Raw genomic sequence first — 21073 nt, 5'->3', positions numbered from 1 at the left:
GGAGGAGGGGGAGGAGGAGGAGGGGGAGGAGGAGGAGGAGGGGGAAGAAGAAGAAGGAGAAAGGAGGAGGGGGAGGAAGAAGAAGAAAGAGAGAGAACACAGAAAAACACACAAGGAGAGGACAGCCATGTGAAGATGAAGGCGGAGAAAGGAGTTATGTCACCATAAGCCAAGGAACATCCAGGGCCACCAGAAGCTGGCAAGGGATTCTCCTCCAGAACTTTCAGAAGGAGCACGGCCCTGTCAACACCTTGATTTCAGACTTCTAATCTCCAGTACTGTGAGGGAACACATTTGTTATTTTAAGCATCTAGTTTGTAGTACTTTGCTGCAGTAGCCCTAGGAAATTAATACAGGTAGGTTCTCATTCCTTACAACCAGTTATGACTAAGATGCATTTGTGACAATAGATTGATTGTCTGTGAATAGTCTAAACCAGTGGTTCTCCAAGTATGATCCATAGCCCACTGGTGGACCTCAAGGATATTCCTGATAGGTCATTAAATGGTAAACTGACCATGTAAGCTGTTTCTTCAGTTTTCACGGCAGAATATCTTGCAATTTTATGGTTTTTATTCTCACATACAACTGAGGTTTACCTATTAAGAATCTACCAAGTAAGATATGAGGGATTACTAATGTTTAGAATTTGTAAATTAAAGTTATCATATTATGTAAGCTTACCAAGAATGGTGTATCATTGTTTCTATGTGAAATATTATAAAAACTGCTCGTGCACATCTGAAGATAACTTAAATGCCCACTTTGAGGAGAAGGGTGTAAATAGTGTCATTCCCAGGAAACTGTTTTTTTAAAGAGATGTTATTCCTGTTTCTTAATTATGAACTCTCTTTGCTTGGCTTCATCAACATCAATTAGGTTTGTTGTAAGCTGTTGGGTTAACTCAGCTATGTGTAGTGTTAATTACTTTAATAAATGAATTTGTACTTTTCTTATAATTTGACTTTAAAATAATATCCAAGTTCTAGTTCAATTTTTATCATTAGTCATCTATTACTAATATTATCAATTTATAATTCTTCTGAAGTTTGCTTATACTTTATTGAAATTTATTGGACATTTATTGAAATTGGAAATTTATTGAAATCAATAGAACTATTAATTTGTTCTATTTAAACAACTGAAAACATATTATCAAGGCAAGTCATCAAAAAACTCGTTGTTGAAAAATCTGTAAGGCAGTATTTTGGGATATAAAATCATGTAAATGATATTTGTCCCTTAAAAGTAAATAAATAAGCAACCCTTATGGTTCCTCTTCAGTTCTTTGTTGTCACTGAGTTATTTTTTTCACTACCAAAAAAAAAAGAAAAAAGAGAAAAAGAAAGGAGGATTGGGGATGAAATGTACATGGGGCAATAGGTCTTTTGCCTCTTCTATGGTCTTTGACCAAAAGTGTGAGAGCCAATTGCCAGGATTTAATGTCCAGGATTTTCAACCACACCAAAGTTTTTAATCAGAAAACCTGTAAATGTTGTCAGAAGTAGTGACAATGATCATTTGATAAAGAGCCAAAGAGGCCAGAATCATACCTGAGTGTGAAATGCAGACCCTCTCAGATGCCACACTACTTCTGTTTCTTGAAACAAGATCATTAAATTGGTGAATATTTTAAATGTTAACGTGTTCAATGCATATTAATAAAATACAAAATAATGATACCATTCCCATGACATATACAGGATTTATTTAAAATGTTCAGGTATTCGAACACTTAGTATAGTCCCATAATGGCGCACATGTTTAAAATTATTTGATGTTCTTCTGCCTTAGGTCAGGTTCCCAGAAGTGAACTCTGGCATGAAAATTTGAGTACATAGGATTTAGTAAGGAAGGCTTTCCCAGAGAAAGCTGTTAGGGAGTGAGGAAACAGGTCAGGAAAGGAGAAAAGCCAAGCAGGTGTGTGCTTTCCAGAGATGTGCTGGCCAATGTGATCCCACGGGGAGCTCTGAAGTTTAATCAGGACGGGGCAATGCACTCTTGCACCAGAGATGGTGGCAGGGCAAGGGAGAAGGAAACTCACAGGCACCTCTGGCTCTTGGTGACTCAAAGCAGCTCCCCTTACCTGAAACTGTCTTCAGAAAGAAGAGCCCCTCTGCGGTAGTTAGGAGCAAAACACACGGAAGCCAGCAGGGAGCAGGCAGAAATGATTCAAGGGATCTGAAAGGGTCTGGGCAGAGCTGGCCAGTCTCGCACGCCATCTGTGTTTGCCATCCTTTGATGTTGTCAGCCTATCTCTGAAGATAATATCGAACATTACATTTGAGGCCCCTGGTGAAGGTGGCTTCATGTAGTTCATCCAGATGACTCCTCCTAGTCCTAGTATCTTGGGACCTAGGATGACCAAGATGATCCCACTGGTGAAAATGTCAACAGTTAAAGTAGCGATCTTCCTAAAATCTCTTGACATATCTATCTCTTAGCCCCAAAACATTTTTTAAATTGAATCTTTTATTTTGGAAAAATTGTAGATTCACAAGCAGTTAGTTGTAAGAAATAATACAGGGAGAGCTCCTCTACAAATAATATCTTTTTCAAAACTATAGTACCGTATCACAACCACAATATCCACATTGATACAATCAAAATTCAAAACTATTGCATCGCACAAAGATTCCCCACATTGCCCTTTTGTAACTGTACCCGCTCTCCTTCCTCCTTAACACCTAATCTATTCTCCATTTCTTATAATTTTGTCATTACAAGAATATTATATAATTATAGTCCTATAGTATGTAACCTTTGGGATTAGCTTTTTGCTCCGCATAATTCTCAGCAGATTCAGTCACGTTGTATCAGTTTGCCATTCCTTTTGATTGCTGAGTAGTATTCCGTGGTATGTGTGTACCGCCGTCCGTTTAACCATTCACCCATTAAAGGAACATGTGGGGTATTGCCCACTTTAGGTCATTACAAACAAAGCTACTATAAACTTTCCTGTGTATATGTAGGTTTTCACTTCCCTGTGATCTAAGCCCAGCGGTGTAATTACTGGGTTGAATGTTAGCTGCAGGTTTAGTTTCTTAAATAAACCCTCAAACTGCTTTCCAGAGGGGCTGTGCTATTTTACATTCTCACCAGGAATGCATGTGTGGTCCACTTTCTCCTCATCAGGCCAGCGTTTAGTATTGTCAGTATTTTTCATTGTACCCATTCAGGTATGTGTACAGTAATATCTAATTGTGATTTTAATCTGCATTTCCTAACTGGCTAATGATTGTGAACATATTTTCACGTGTTTGTTTGCCATCCATATATCTTCAGTGAATTGTCTGTGTTTTTTGCCCTCTTTCTAATTGGATTTTTTTACTGTTGAGTTTTGAGTTTTTTACTTATTCGAGATACTAGCCCTCTCTCAGATATGTGATTTTCAAATATTTTTTCCCAGTCTATCGTTTGCCCTTCATCCTCTTTATGGAGTCTTTTACAGAGCAAAAATTTATTATTTTGATGAAATGCAATGTACTAGTTTTTCCTTTAATGGATCATGTCAACTCTAAAAATTCTTTGCCTTATTCTATATTCTAAAGATTTTCTCCTGTGTTTTTCTTTCCTAAAATTTTCATAGTTTTACATTTTATGTTTAAATCCATAACCCATTTGAGTTAATGTTTATGTAAAGTGTGAGGTTTGTTCTCTTGCCACAGATGTCCAACTGCTCCAATGCCATTTGTTGAAAAGGCTGTCCTTCTTCCATTAAGTATAATGTCCATAGCCACCTCCTCGTGGAGTCACCAGGGCTGGGGGGAGTACCTCCACTGGAGCCCACAGCTCCTAGAAGGCAGTCCTCCCACAGAGCTCTCTCTCTCTGGATTACATTACCGTGATCTCCCCTTACCTGTCCACTGTTCCCAGGGCACTGCGTCCTCCTTTGTGGTTTCCCCATACTCTGCCCACACCTTTGTAAAGAGACCCTTTATTAAACCCTCCTCGCATTACCCAACTGAAGTTGAGCCATCTGTTTCGTGTCAGGACACTGAAACATCCTGCAAATGATAAATTTTCCAAACCCCAACATCAGACATATACAGTCAATTGTCACAAAGCAATGATCATTTATTTTTTTTTAAAGTCATTTACAGGTATTTAGAGGCAAATGGATTTCCACTTTAAAACAGATGAAGATAAGCATGTGTCATTAAAATAGCATGCAATCAAACATTTCTTCTATTGTTTCATTTTGTTTTAACTGTGTCTGTGGTACTTGTAAGTGCAGTATTTGCTTACCTAACTACTATAACATTACAGTCAAATACTGATTATCCATGTACCGGTTCATCCTGTGCCAGGATTCATGTACTGCTCGTATCATTTATACTCTCTGCATCTGTTTCTATCAAGAACTTTTTCCTGCAATCCCGTTAACACTCTGCTCAACCAGTCTTGAGACCACAACCCTGCTCTGTCTCTGCCAGGTGACTAGATCACCCACATGTTTCTACTATCTATACTCATGCTGACCCCTTTTTGTGGGGACAGATCATCAAGAACCAAGGTATATATAAAACTGATGAAAGAGCCATTATTTCCTCGTTGTGTAAAAGGAAACAAACCTACCTAAGCAATCAGTGGCACCAGAAGTAGGAGAAAATCATAAACTTTTACAGAGGAAATTTTACAGTTCAGTGTTCCTTGATGTCTGATGATTTCTACCCCCCAAAAGTTTGTCTTTTACTTAAAACTTAGCAAATATATCACAATTACAAAGATTAAGCTGTATCTACATAGCCAAAATGAAGTGGGGTTAAGGCAACTGTCCAGATTACTCAGGATAAAAAAGCATCCTAAAGCAATGGCCAAACCACTCTACGCAAAGGCAAGGAAAAGACTGAAGCCATTTCCTGCTACTCTAAACAACCGAATCCACTTCCACTGTCACTACTGAGAGCGCGCCAGTGTGTCTGTGTTTGTGATGGAAAGGCTCAGGGTCTCTGCTACCTGAATGTTGGTTTCAGTTGTGCCCTTCATTCTGTGAGTACAGGTACAGACTAAAGGAAAAAGCTCATTTTCACCTTCCTTATACAAACTGATTATCAATTCTGACTCCTAATAAATGGAAAACTTGCTTTTTGTAAACTCATCTTATCTTAGGGCTGAGACGCACCTCTGAATTCACCTAGCCCAAGTCCCTTATTTCACGGATAAGGAAACTGGAGTCCAGGTGGGTTCAGCAGCTGGCTCAAGGTCATATCGAGAGACCTGGCTTGCACTTTTCTCTATGCAACACTTAATTACCCCATCAGTTTATTAGTGTAACTACATGTGACAAACCTTTCCAGATGTTTCGTTCAATATGTTTTCTCCCTTCTGCATTTTGTCTGATCATATCTAGAAAAGATGCTCAGGATACAGGTGAGAGACACTGATTCAGTCACAGCCAATCAAGAGGATATTTCCTGATACTTTCAAATAAAATCAGTATTTTAAATAAGAATGAAACCAATTTGAATGTTGAATATGAAGAACATGGGTTTGTCTGCCATGTTTTAAATCCATGTGCTCAGGAGCTTCCTCTGTGTGTAGGGGGAGGGGGAGGGGAAGGAAAGAGGGAGAAATACGATGAAATAGAAATAATTGATAGATTTGGCCTCTCTTCAGCTTATGCTATGCTGCATACAAACTATCCGAATAGCAAAGATTGAGAAATACTAGGCCAAAGAATTTAGGTTCCAGCGCTTTAAGTAGTAAATGGGACAGGCCAGTGAAACAGACCAATGCTTTCAGTGACTTTTGATTCAACTCTACTGGCATAGACACAGTCCAAATTCAACGACAAATTTATTTTAACATTGCAGTGAAAGTGCTACTAAACCGAAAATGTAATAAAGTCAGTAACTATCAAGCAAATTACTTCTTATTTTTGTAACAAGGAAAAACTTTTTTTGGCAAATAGTTCTATAGTTAGAGAATATGAAGACACTTAGAACTAATCTCCCCAATATGAAAATGTCCCCAAATTATCAAGTTGAAAGGCACATACCACTGCCCCAGCAGTTCATCCAAGGAGTCTTTAGCATGGGAAATTTTAATTGTGCTTTTAGCTTGCTATCAATGCAATATGGCCTTAAAAAGTGACATCCGTGCATATGTATAATTTCTTTTCAAAGGGACCAATCCTCTTCCCCTTTTCTGATTTTCACTTTCTGAAGATTGATCTTTGTTAGTCCTTTGTCTTATTAAGGACAGAGTCCATGACGGTCTTGGAAAAATGTACTTCACAGTTTGTGCTCTAGCTTGTTTATAAACCAAGTTTGGATTATCTCTGTGTCCTAACACCACTTTCTTGAAATATCAATGTGATGGTACTTCCAAATGGTCATTTGTTGGAATGAAAAGTCATGGATTATTTTCTTTTCTCACTGGTTGTTTAAGGCTTACTTCGCTTCCAGAAGAAATGATTGGCAAACTGTTATCCATGTGGTATCTGATAAGATGGCCGACATTATCAAACACATGATCCTTGGTCCTTACCTTGAAAAGGAAGTACAAGTATTGAGGTTAAATTATAATAGTTCTCCCATAAGATGTAAAGAATCAGGAAAAGGAAAAAAAAAAAGACACATCCCTGAAGGAGATATTTGGCTGAATAACAAAACAAACAAACAAACAAACAAACAAAGAAAAAGAAAAGAAAAAGAAAGAAAGAAAGATTCTTTTCAACTCTATATCCCTTAGGAAACACTTGTCTCATTCCCCATTACCGTTTTTTTTTTTTTTAAGCAATTTTCCCTCAGTTAGAAAAATGATAAAAACTGTCACCCAATCCAAATTTGCAACAACTCTTTTTGCCATGTTACTGTTTCATGTATTTTATCACATTGCCATTGTTATAAATATTTAATGGTATATAGAAGCATGAATCCCAGGATTACAATTATAACCCAGCAAGCAGACTGTTGCCAAAATATCTTGTGTCTGTACGAAGTGGCCCTTCTGGAGAAGTCCTGCCTCTTCTTGGAGGCTCAACACAAATCCTGTCTCCTTCAAGAAGCCTCGTCAGACCTTCCTCATAGGCATTCATGTCTCCTTCCTGCAGACTTCATGGTAGCTCATTCATAAATATGTTATATGGAACTTCTTGCCTGTTGCCAAAGCAACTCGGTTTCCCTATGCTTGCTTTCTCTTGAGCTTTCTCTCTTGCTTACTCTCCATCATGACTCCACTGGCCACAATGCACTCCTTTGTGGAGGGTGGCTGGGAACTGCCCAGGAGCAGGATGTCATGCAGCCAGAGAATACCTTGCTCCATGATTCTGCTACCTCTCTACAAGGGATTTTTTTAGTTCTGTTTAGATATTGGTTTTTAGCATATTAAAGAAAACACAATTTTGGGGGGGAATAATTGACCTAATTTGAATATAACCATGAATTAGATAAGGGTAATGTTTCAATGTTAAAATTGTCTGTGTAAGAGAATATGTCTGTGTAAGAGAACATCCCTACTCTTGGGAAATACACACTCAAGGATTAAGAGGAAAAGCGCACAAGGTTTCTCACTTACTCTCAAATGGCTCCAAGCCTTGAAAACATTTTGATCTCCTTCATCTCAACCCCAACCCATGTCAAATCAGTGGATCAATCCTGCCAGTCTGTGTTGTAAATTCCAGTTCACTCTGCCCTCCTCTCTGTATTTCTCCTGCCTCCATTCTGATTCAGGCTTTCACTAGTTCTTACCTGGAATCCCCTCATTACTTTCTTCTCTAAGCAATCCTGAATACAAATGTCAAGTTAATCTTCCAGTGCAGGGATTATAAATTACCCACTCTCCAGCCAAACATACCAGGAGATGTTTTACAGTTTGTTGTGGGGGAAAGGTAGAAGGCACCCAATAGAGAGTTCTTAAGTATTTTGAATTAAAAATGGGGAGATCACCTATACAAATTTCATTTTGTGGCTTCTTTGGGAAAATCACATCCAGCTACCCTGGACCCTTACTCTAAATGGCAGCAAGTGACCGGAGCTGCGTGTGACTGTCCCTCTTACACAGGACATGCTCTTCCCAGTTCATCATGGCCCCCTGCACTCCATGTGCATTCCACCATTTGCCCAGCTTTACACACTGCAAATAGTGGCTGCTGTTGTCCCAGTCACAAGGGGCATGTGTGTGTGTATGAGAGACAGAGAGAGAGAGAGAACAAAACCATAACATGAGATCTACCCCTGAACAAGTTTTTAAGTGTACAACAGTGTAGTTAACTCTAAGCATAATGCCATACAACAGATTACTGTAACTTTTTCATCTTACAAGGCTGAAACCAATAGTCATTAAACAACAACCACCACCTGTTTCTTCCTCCCCACCCGGCCCTGGCAACTACCATTCTACTTTCTATTTCTATGAGTTTGACTACTTTTGATACACCATATAATTGGAATCATGCAGTACTTGTCATCCTGTGACTGGCTTATTTTAATTATTTTAATTTTAATTAGCAGGATATTCTCCAGGTTCATTCATGTTGTAGCATATGATAGACTTTTGTCTTCTTACGGCGGAATAGTGTTCTGTTGTATACTTGTGTACATATACATACACACACCACATTTTCTTAATCTATTGATCCATCAAGGGACATTAAGCTTGTTCCTACCACCCGGCTACTGTGAATAAGATGGGAGTGCACATGTCTATTTAAAATCCTGATTTCAATTCTTTTGGGATAAAAACCTGTCCAATAAATATGGACCATATGGGAATTCTATTTTTAATTTTTTGAGGACACTCCATACTGCTTTCTACAGCAGCTACACCATTATACATTCCCACTAACAGGGCCCAAGGGTTACATATTCTGCACACCCTCACCAAAACTTGTTCTTTTCTGTTTGTTTTTTATAATGGTCATCCTAACAGGGGTGAGGTGATATCTTACTGTGAACTCGATTCCACTTCCCTGATGATTATAGTTGTTGAGCATCTTTTAAAATACCTGCTGGCCGTATGTAGGTCTTCTTTGGAGACATGACTGTTCAAGTTATCTGCCCATTTTTAAATCAGATTATTTGGTTTTTTTTGTTATTAAGTTGTAGAAATTTCTTATAGAATTTGAAAGTTAACCCCTTGCCAGACATACAGTTTGCAAATATTATCTCCCATTCTGATTGTCTTTCACTCTGTTGATTATTTTCTTTGCTGTGCAGAAATTTTATAGTTTTATATAGTCTCACTTGTCTGTTTTTGCATTTGCTTGCATTTTTGGTGTTATATCCAAGAAATCATTGTCAAGAGCAATATTATGAAATTTTTCTTTTATCTTTTCTCCTAGTTTTACAGTGTCAGATCTTACATATAAGTCTTTAATCTATTTTGAATAAATTTGGGGGTGTGCTTAATATAGGGGGTCTAATTTTATTCTTTGCACATGGATATCATTCTCCCAAAACTATTTGCTGAAAAGAGTATTCTTTCCCTGTTGTGTATTCTTGGCAACATTTGCAAAGACCATTTGGCCATAAATGCATCGGTTTATCTCTGGGCTCTCTATTCTGTTCCATTGGTCTATATGTCTGTCTTCATGCCAGTACCTTGCTGGTTTGATTACTCTAGCTTTGAAATAAGTAAGTGTGATGTCTCCAGCTTTATTTTTCTTTCTGAAGATTGTTTTGGCTATTGTGGTTCCAAATGAATACTAAGAGTGTATTTCTATTTCTATAAAATGCTTTTAAAATTTTTATGGAGATTGCATTGAATTTGTTGATTACTTTGGATAATATGGAGGTTTTAACAATAGCAAATCCTTTAATCCATGAACATAGGATGTCTTTCCATTTGTGTCTTCTTTAATTTCTCTCAGTCAGCAATGTTTTGTGGTTTTCAGCGTATAAGTCTTTTGTCTCCTTGGTTACATTTATACTTAAGTATTTTATTCTTTTTGATGGTAATGTAAATGAGATTGTTTTCTGAATTTCCTTCTCAGATTGTTCATTATTACTATATACAAATACAACTGATTTTTGTATGTTCACTTTCTATCCTGCAATGTTGTTGAAATTATTTATTAGTCATAACATGTTTTTTGTGGAATCTTTAGGATTGCCTACATATAAGATTATATCATCTTTGAAGAGATAATTTTACTTCTTCCTTTCCAATTTGGATGCCTTTTATTTCTTTCTCTTGCCTAATTTCCTTGGATAGTACTTCCAGCACTATGTTGAGCAAAAGTGGTGAAAGGAAAAACTTTGTTTTTCACTGTGAGTATGGTATTAGCTGTAGGCTTTAAACATATGGCCTTTGTCATGCCGAGGTAATTTCCTTCTACTCCTAGTTCACTGAGTGTGAACCAAGAGTGAACTAGTGGTTCACAGAGTGAACCACTGGGTGATTCAGTGGGTTAAAGCCTCTGCCTTTGGCTCAGGTCATAATCCTGGGGTCCTGGGATTGAGCCCCACATTGGGATCTCTGCCCAGTGGGGAGCCTGCTTCCCCCTCTCTCTCTGCCTGCCTCTCTGCCTACTTGTGATCTCTGTCTGTCAAATAAATAAATAAATAATCTTCATCATGAAAGGGTGTTTAGTTTTGTCAGATGCTTTTTATTCATCTATTGAGATGACCATATGATTTTTATCCATCATTTTGCTAATGTGGTGGGCCACATCAATTGCTTTCTTTGATGAGCCTTCCTAGCAATCCAGGGATAAATCCCACTTGGTCATGGTATATGATCCTTTAGTGAACTACTGGATGTGGTTTGCTAGTATTTTGTTAAGGATTTTTATAGGTATGTTCATCAGACATACTGGCCTCTGTTTTCCTTTCTTGTAGTGTCTTTTTCTAGTTTTGGTATATGGGTAATGCAGGCCTCATAAAATGAGTTTTTAAGTATTTTTTCCTCTTCATTTTCTTAAAATATTTTATTTATTTGAAAGAGAGAGAGAGAACATGCAAGAGAGCACAAGTCAGGGGAAGTGCAGAGGGAGACGGAAACGCAGAGGGAGAGGGAGAAGCAGAATCACCGCTGAGCAGGGAGCCCTATGGTAGGGGGAGGTGGATCTCAGGACCCCAATATCATGACCTGAGCCAAAGGCAGACACTTAACCAACTGAGCCACCCAGGCGCCTCTCCTCTTCATTTTTTTGGAAAAAGTTTAAGAAGCATTGACATTAATTCTTTAAATATCCAAAAGAATTTATGAGTGAAACTATCTGGTCCTGGACTTTTTTGTGTGTGTGGGAAGTTTTTGACTAGTGATTCAATCTCCTTACTAGCAATTTGTTCAGGTTTTCTATTTCTTTGTGGTTCACTCTTGGTAGGTTGTATGTTTTTAGGAATTTATCCATTTCTTCTGGGTTATCCAATTTGTTGGCATAAAATTGTCTTAATAATCTCTTATAATTGTTTTATATAATCATTTAATCATTTAATTTGTCATCAGTTGTAATGTCTCTTCTTTCCTTTCTGATTTTATTTGTTTGAGTCTTCTCTCTTGCTTTCTAAGCCATCTAGCTAAAGATCAGTTTCATGTATCCTTTCAAAACACCAACTTGTAGTTTTGTGGATTTTTTCCTATTATGTTTCTATTCTCTTTCATTTATTTCACTGTAATCTGAAATACTTCCTTTCTTCTGCTAATTTTGAGTTTAGTTTGTTCTTTTAGAGTTCCTTGAGATGCAGAGTTAGATTGTTTATTTGAGATCTTTTTTTTTTTTTTTTCAGTGTAGACATTTATCACCATCAACTTCCTTCATATTGTTTCTGCTGCATCCCGTAGTTCTGGTATGTTGTGTTTTCATTTCCATTTGTTTCCAGATATTTTCTAATTTCCCCTTGATTTCTGCCTTGGCATTTGTTCTTCAAGAGTGTATTGTTTAACTCCACTTATTTATAAATTTTCTCTCTGCCATTAATATCTAGTTTCATTCCATTGTGGTAAGAAAAGATACTTGGTATGATTTCACTCTTCTTACATCTCCTGGGACTTGTTTTGTGACCTGATAGGAGATCCATCCTAGTATTTGTGATCTAACATGTGAATGCTCTGAGTATGCTTGAGAAGAATGTGTATTCTGAGGCTAGTGGGTGGAATGTTCTGTATTTGTCTGATAGGTCCATTTGGTCTACACTGTTGTTCAAGTCCTTCTATCCATTATTGAAAGTGGAGCATTGAAATCTCCCACTAATATTGTGTTACTATTTCTCCCTTAAGTTCTGTCAACGTTTGAGTCATATATCTGGGTACTCTGATATTGGGTGCATATACGTTTATAATTGTTATATCTTCCTGGTGAATTGATCCTTCTATCATTATATAATGTCCTTCTTTGTCTCTTTTAACAGTTTTTGACTTGAAATCTATTTTGTCTGATACAAGTATGGCCACCCACCCCTGCTCTCTTTTGGTTATCATTTGCATAGAATATCTTTACCCATCCTTTCACTTTTAGACTATGCATGTCCTTAAATCTAAAGTGAGCTCTTCTAGACAGCATATAGTCGGATCTTGCTTTATATCTGCTATTCTATATTTTTTGACTGAGAAGCCTAATCCATTTACATGTAAACTAATTCTTAATAGGGAAAGACTATTACCATTTTGTTAACCGTTTTTTGTCCACGATCATTTCTGTCCCATCCTCTGCCTAGCTATACATTTTTTAATTGGCTTCATGTCATTCTTCTGCTCTGTGTGTTCTTATGCTTCCTTCTCTATGCTCCAAATATACCCCCTTTTAAAATGCTGCTGTCTTTCAAGGTTCATTTTACATGCCAGACCCTGCAAGAAGCCTTTAGCTTCCCCCAACCAGAGCACTCCTCTATCACGAGAAACACTATAATGCTTTGGCTGAATCATTCTTACGTCATTCATACTTGTGTTATAATTATTTAAGCATCTGTTTTATGAAATCATACGCTATAAGCACTCTGGTAGCAAGGACAAGGTATGTGATACTGAACAGTGGTCAGCTGCGAATCCTTACACTTCTGTGTTGTAGCTACTCACTTAGTTCTCTAAACTGAAGTGGGAAGGGCAGAAAGAGCTGCCCTCTACTTGATCCTCTGTGGTGGCTCCCTCTCAAACCCCTCCACTAGCCCCCTTAGTTAGCACTTCCTGCTCCAGCTAGCAGGCTCAAGAGAAAGAAAACTCTTAGCTTTAACATGCGACAGGGTTTGGACTAATCACTCAGAATAACCTTAATTAAAACATCCTGCGAAAACCATAATAAGAAGTCAATGATACCTTGCCTTCGGGATCCACCAGGAGAAGATGCTTTGCCTGGCCTCCCTGTAGTCCACTTAGCACATACTGGCCAGGAGATGTTGCACTCTCTCGAACCAGGAAGTCCCCATCCTTTACCAACAGGCTCTCTGCTGCCTTCCTGCTCAGCTTGCCGTGGTAGCAGTCTTCATTCCGCAGCTGCTGCTTAATGTGTGGCAAAGAATGTGAGCTGGCAGGCTGGGCTGTGGCACCTGGCTGAACAGTTTCTGGTGCTTCTAGAGTCAAAACATAAATAGGGACATCACCACCTCTTTCATTCATTCACTCATTCATTCATTCAGCACATACAACTTGAGGCCCTACTGTGTGCCGTGCACTGTTTAAATAATGCTGCTTCTGGAACAAATGGGGTTTTTGTTTCCAGAACTTCCAAAAGGCTTTAATTTAATGGTAGGTCCAAACATTGCCTTTGGCTTCTGTTACCGGGAAAAGCTTGCCCAGGTGCAGTTTTCCTTTCAGATGAGAAATGGAACTGACCCCTGAGAACTGCTTACATAACTGCAGAGAAAGGCACATTACGACCCAGGGGCTGTATGTTAAAGAGAAAGAAGCTTACGCAGACCCAGATCACAGATAACGTCTAAAACATTCCCAAACTCTTTGAAAAGGCCTACAGTAACTTCAGACTAGGCCCACTTTTTGGTATTTAGCTTTTTATTTTTAAACCAAATTACTAATGTGTTTCAGAGATGCTTCTGACCCAAAACTTCAAAGCTATACTGAACCTCACAGCATTCCTATTAAGTGACCACTCTGGTGTTTTTGTCATTCACCTGTGGGGATGAAGCAGAGTTAAATGGGTAAAGGAAGGCAAAACATCAGGGAGGCACTGGTCTCAGCCAGCTCCCCGCAGTTCTGCAGAATAAATATTACATAGCATCATTGGCAGTGGGGAATGAGAAGATATACCCAGGTGGCACGTAATTGTATTATTGGTACCCACAGTGATAATAATTATTGTGTAGTTCCCATTTATCAAGTATGATAGGCACTGCTCAATGCTCTACATATATTATCTTGTTTCATTCTAAAACTAGAAATGGTCAGGAAATGGATTTTAAAGACTAAATGATTTACGTGAAGTCACAACACGAATATGTTGTAAATCTCGACTTTGAAATGAGATCTGTTTGACTCCAAAGTCCAAGTTCTTAATCACCACACACTAAGACCCTTGCCTTGAATGTGAAAATCTTCCAATTTTCAAAATTGGTCTAACCACTCTGCTTCTGTAGTACCTACAATGGTTCCTAGCAGATAGCAAGATAACAGCGTCTCCAGAAGTAATAACATCAAATTCTTAGGTCTGCATCCAGGTAAAAGTTGTCTATTTTATATGGCAAATTTACTGGGAAAATAACCACAGAAATCAGATTTCGTCTTTTTTAATGCAAAGGGTCTTCTGCATAGAAACAAGCTTTCATCACTATAAATGCAAAGGTGTATTTCCATGTCCTTATGCAAGGGTCTCACAAATGAGAAATCCTCTGAACTCTAAGTTTTACAACTTACATATGATGATTTCATGAAGTCATTGATACAGGCGCCAGGGCCCTGTAGACATAACCCAATTCTCCCATTAACATGTTACAGTTTTGTCTCTACTTAGGAACTTCTCTCTGCATAGCACAATTATGATGCAGCATTCACAAATATATCTTTTTGAAGATATCTTTAGTCTATATTTAATGGCTGAAAATATTCTCCTCTCCAAACAATCATATCTATCTAGTGTTACCAGAAAAAGGCTGAAGAAATGTGTCCAGATCTGATGAATAATAAATGAAGTTAGCCTTAGTGCTGCTTGCTTTTAGGCATAATCGAGAACTCTGATAAGTAACCGTGGGCCCATTTCAGTGAGTGGGTGTGAGTGGAAGAGAGATGCGTGCGTGCGTGTGTGTGTATGGGCACGTACATCGTAATGCATGATGGTTTCCAGTTTATTCTGAGATAAGGGTGGAGAGCTTTTGGACAAGGACAAAACAAAAGAAAAACAGACGTTATATCATCTTGAAAAGACGCAACAGATCATGGGCCAGCCTGAGAGTATGGATAATATTTTCCTAACATAGTTTGCCAAATTAGCACAAGAACAACATACACTGTACTGGGACATTTCAATCATCTAAACCTTTACTGAAAATCTAATTTTCCTAAAAGCAGAATATCTGACAGATTTTTAAAAAATTTTTGTTTTAATTTTAAAAGTTATGCATGCTAAAGAAGACATCCAAATGACCAACAGGCACATGAAAAAGTGCTCAACATCACTCGGCATCATGGAAATACAGTTCAAAACCACAGTTAGATACCACCTCACACCAGTCAGAATGGCTAAAATTAACAAGTCAGGAAATGACAGATGCTGGCGAGGATGCGGAGAAAGGGGAACCCTCCTACACTGTTGGTGGGCATACAAACTGGTGCAGCCACCCTGGAAAACAATATGGAGGTTCCTCAAAAAGTTGAAAATAGAGCTACCCTACCACCCAGCAATTGCACTACTGGTTATTTATCCTAAAGATACAAATGTAATGATCTGAAGGGGCACATGCACCTGAATGTTTATAGCAGCAATGTCCACAATAGCCAAACTATGGAAAGAACCTAGATGTCCATCAACAGATGAATGGATTAAGAAGATGTGGTGTGTGTTTATACACACACACAACCACCAAATACTATGGAATACTATGCAACCATCAAAACCCCAAAATCTTGGCATTTGCAACAACGTGGATAGGACTATAGGGTACTATGCTAATACCCTCTGAGTCAATCAGAGAAAGACAGTTATCATATGATCTCTCTGATATGAGCAATTTGAGAGGCAGAGTGGGGGGTCATGGGGGCTAGGGAAGGAAAAAATGAAGCAAGATGGGATTGGGAGAGAGACAAACAATAAGGGACACTTAATCTCAGGAAGCAAACTGAGGGTTGCTGGGGGGTTGGGGGGAGGCTGGGGCAGCTGGATTATGGATATTGGGGAGGGTATGTGCTATCGTGAGTGCTGTGAATTGTGTAAGACTGGTGATTCACAGACCTGTACCCCTGAAGCAAATAATACATTATATGTTAATTTAAAAAAAGTTATGCATGCTACTTCTTTAAATCTGGGAAACACAGAGAAACAAAGAAAATTAATCACCTATGGTCCCATCATCAATAGTCTTTACCATTGTACTGCATTACCTATTATCGACTCCTTTCATACATAATGCAGAATTTGAGAAAGATAATAACCTAAATCTAGTTATTTATATATAATTGCCCTACAGTACATCATTAGTTTTTTTGGTTTTTTTTTTTAATTTTTTTCAGCATAACAGAATTCATTGTTTTTTGCACCACACCCAGTGCTCCATGCAATACGTGCCCTCCTTAATACCCACCACCTGACTCCCCCAACTTCCCCACCCCCCGCCCCTTCAAAACCCTCAGGTTGTTTTTCAGAGTCCATAGTCTCTCATGGTTCACCTCCCTTTCCAATTTCCCTCAACTCTCTTCTCCTCTCCATCTCCCTTTGTCCTCCATGTTATTTGTTATGCTCCATAAATAAGTGAAACCAACATCACTAGTTTTTGATGCACTGTTCCATGATTCATTGTTGGTGACTAAAATAACATAATACAAAAATTATTAAAAAATAAAATAAAATAAAATTGCCCTACAAAATTTAATAAGTTATTGACTTGATATAACTAATAACATATTTTCTCAGAAGTAGTGGAGGTTAAGGAAGCAACAAGAAAGGCCATTCTGTATTTAATTGAGACCTATAAAAGAAAAAAAAGTGATAGGAATCATGGAAGAAAGTAATCATGTCATCTTGGAGTTCCTATGGCAACTGAAGACATATTATTCACAATCCGAAATTCAGGAAAGCTCAAGATAGATAAGAATATCTACACCCATAAGCATCTGATGGGTAAAACCTCAGAGAGGACGCTTATGGCTTAAGGGAGAAAATAATGTGACATGCAAAATCAGATTAAACCATTACGAGTAATTCCAATGATAAAGAATGAGACATTTAAAGAAACCAATGTGAACTGTGAAGGTAGCATATTGACACACTCAATTTTTAAAAAGCACATGTAATTGGGTATTTGGGGGTAGTAATGATTATTATATCAGCAAAGGACTGTAAAAAATTAGATGTCCATTAGTAAGGGAATGGTTATATAAACTATGATGTATTCATACAATAGAATACTATAAAACAATTGAAAATAACAAAGGTTTGTTCATCCAACATAGGAGGACATATATATCTAAAGCAAATATTAACAGTCTTGAAGGGAGAAATAGCAACATAGTAATAATAGGGGACTTCAATATCCCATTTTCAACAATAAATAGATCATCCAGACAGAAAATCAGTAGGGAAACATTGGACATAAAGTACACATTAGACCAGATTGACTCAACAGACATTTGCGAAACATTTCACCCAAAAGTAATAGAATATATAATCTTCTCAAGCGCATTTGGGACATTTTCCAGGATAAGTCATATGTTAGGCCACAAACAAGCCTTAATAAATTTTAAAAGAATGAAATAATATCAAACATCTTTTCTGACCACAATGATATGAAACCAGAAATCAATTACAAGAAAACTAGGAAATTCGCAAATATGTGAAAATTAAACAGCATGCTACTAAACAACAAATGGGTCAAAGGATAAATCAAAAGATAAATCAGAAAATATCCTGAGAGAAATGAAAATGAAAGTACTACATACCACAATTTATGGGATGCTATCAAAGGCAGTTTGAGTTCAGAGCAATTAATACCTATATTAAGAAAAAAGAAAGATCTCAAATAAACAACCTAACTATATACCTCAAAGTTACTCTAAAATGAACAAACTAAGCCCAAATTTAATAGAAGAAAAAAAATATCAAAGATCAGAGCAGGAATAAATGAAATAGAGAGTAAAAAGATAACACATAATATGCAATGAAAATAAGAAAAACAAAATAAACAAACTTTTAGCTAGACTTACCAAGAAAAAAAAAAAAGGATTCAAATAAAATTAAAAATGAAAGGGGAGACATTACAAGTCACAACACACAAATACAAAGAATCGTAAGGGACTACTCTGAACAATTATATGCCAACAAATTGGATTACCTAGAAAAATGGATAAATTCCTAAAAACATACAAACTACCAATGCTGAATCATGAAGAAATAGAAAATTTGAACAGATGAATTAGTAGCAAAGAGACTGAATCACTCATCAAAAACCTCCCAGCAAAGAAAAGTCCAGAACCAACTGGCTTCACAGGTGAATTTTACCAAACATTTAAAGAGAAGTTAATTCCAATCTTTCTTAAACCCTTCCAAAAAAATAGGAGGTAACACTTCCAAACTCACTTCACAAGCCCAGCATTACCCTGATACCAAAAACAGACAAGGATACCACACACACACACACACACACACACATACACACATACACACATTACAGGACAATATCGCTGATGAACATAGATGTAAAGTCCTTAAGCAAACCAAATTCAACAACACTTCAAGTTGATCAAAGAAAAGGATCATACACCATTATCAAGTGAGATTTTAGGGATGTGGGATCGTTCAACATCCACAAGTCAATCAATGTGACACATCACATTAGTGAAGAATGAAACCAGGTGATCATCTCAGAAGATGCAGAAAAACTATTTGACAAAATTCAACATCCACTCATGATAAAAGCTCTCAACAAAGTCAGTGTGGTGGAAATGTACTATGACATAATAAAGACCATATATGACAAGGATACAGCTAACATCATGCTCATCAGTGAAAAGCTGAAAGCTTTTCTTCTAAGATTAGGAAAAAAAGATGCCTACTCTCCCTATTTTTATTCAATATAGTATTGAAGGTCCTTGCCAGAGCAATTAGGCAAGAAAAAGAAATAAAGAGCATCCAAATTGGACAGGAAGAAGTAAATCTGTTTCTATTTGGAGGTGACATAATATATATAGAAAACCCTAAAGAGACCACACACACACACACACACACACACAATCCATTATAACTAATAAATGAATTCAGTAAATTTGTAGGATACAGTCAATCTATGAAAATTAGTTGTATTTCTATATACTAATAAACTCTCAGAAATAGAGATTAAGGAAACAATCCCAGTTACAATAGCATAAAAAATAATAAAATACCGGGGCACCTGGCTGGCTCAGTCCAAAGAATATGTGACTCTTGATCTCAGAGTTGTGAGTTCAAGCCCCACACTGGGTGTAGAGGTTATTTAAATAAATAAAACCTTTTAAAAATAATAAAAAAATACTTAAGAATAAATTTAAGTAAGGGAGTTAAAAATCTGTATACTGAAAACTCTAACACACTGATAAAAAAAATTGAAGAAACAAATAAATGGAAAAAATAGTCTGTGCTCATAGATTGGAAGAATTAACATTGTTAAAAAGTCCATAATACCCAAAACAATGTACAGATTCAGTGCAATCCTTATCAAAAATTTTAATGGCATTTTTCACAGAACTAGAACAAACAAAGCTAAAATTTGTGTGGAACCACAAAAGGCTTCAAATAGCCAGAGCAAACCTGAGAAAAAAGAACAAAGCTAGAAGTATTATGTTGCCTGATTTCAAACTATATTTCACAGCCAGAATAATCAAAATAGTGTGGTATTGGCATAAAAACAGACACATAGATCAATGAAGCAGAATAGAAAGCCCCAAAATACACCCACACTTATATGGTCAATTAACTTACAACAAAGGAGCTAAGAAAATGATAATGGGGAAAGGATAATGTCTTTAATAAATGATGTTGAGAAAACTGGACAGCCATATGCAAATGAATTAAATTGGACCCCTGTCTTACACCATACACAAAACCAACTCAAAATGGATTAAAGACTTGAATATAAGACCTGAACCCATGTAACTTCTAGAAGAAAACATAAGGTGTAAGCTCCTTGACATCAGTTTTGACAATGATTTTTTGGATTTGACACCAAGAGCAAAAGCAACAAAAGCAAAAATAAAAACTAAGGGCCACATCAAAACAAAAATCTGCACAGCAAAGGAAACAATAAATGAAACAAAAGACAACCTATGGAATAGGAGAAAATATTTGCCAATTACTGATCTGATAAGGGGTTAATATCTGAAGAACACATACAACTCCGTGGCAAAAAACCCAAACAATCCAATTAAAAAATGATCATAGGAACTGAATAGATATTTTTCTAGAGAAGACATACAAATGACTAACAGGTACATAAAAAGGTTCTCAACATCACTAGTCATCAGGGAAATGCAAATCAAAACCACAATGAAATAACACCTCATACCTGTTAGAATGGCTATCATCAAAAAGATGGAAGATAAATGTTGGCAAGGATGTGAAGGGAAAAAAAAAAAACCCTCATGCCCTATTGGTGGGAATGTAAATTGCTGCAGTCCCCATGGAAAATGGTATGGAAGTTCTTATAAAAACTAAAAGTAGAACTACTGTAGACCCAAAGGAACAAAATCATTATCTCAAAAAGATACCTGCTCCCCCGCGTTCACTGCAGCATGATTTACAAAAGCCAAGATATGGCAACAAGCTAAATATCCATTGATGGATCATTGGATAAGGTAAATGGGATTGGTTGATTTTACTTACACACACACACACACACACACACACACACGAATATTATTTATTCAGCCATAAAAAGGTAGGAAACCCTGCCATTTGCAACATGGATGGACCTTGGGGGCATTATGCTAAGTGAAATATGTCAGACAGAGAAATACAAATACTGCATAATCCCAGTTATATGTGGAATTTAAGAAAAAC

General features: G+C 37.2%; 1 protein-coding gene across 1 annotated transcript in view; it reads right to left on the bottom strand.

Moving 5' to 3' along the window:
• Positions 1 to 4070: 4070 nt before the first annotated feature.
• SHC4 (SHC adaptor protein 4) overlaps positions 4071 to 21073 on the bottom strand; it is a 131430-nt gene continuing 114427 nt past the window's right edge. Inside the window, exons 11-12 of the mRNA XM_032856551.1 lie at positions 13198 to 13451; positions 4071 to 6492 (exon numbers count right to left, since the gene is read on the bottom strand). Coding sequence (XP_032712442.1) covers positions 6358 to 6492; positions 13198 to 13451 — 389 coding nt within the window. The 3' untranslated portion in view covers positions 4071 to 6357. The remainder of the gene's footprint in view (positions 6493 to 13197; positions 13452 to 21073) is intronic.

This window comes from Lontra canadensis, unplaced genomic scaffold (assembly GCF_010015895.1).
Source record: "Lontra canadensis isolate GAN:19392208 unplaced genomic scaffold, GSC_riverotter_1.0 scaffold12, whole genome shotgun sequence".
NCBI lineage: Eukaryota > Metazoa > Chordata > Mammalia > Carnivora > Mustelidae > Lontra > Lontra canadensis.
This window is presented reverse-complemented; position numbering and strand designations above follow the sequence as displayed.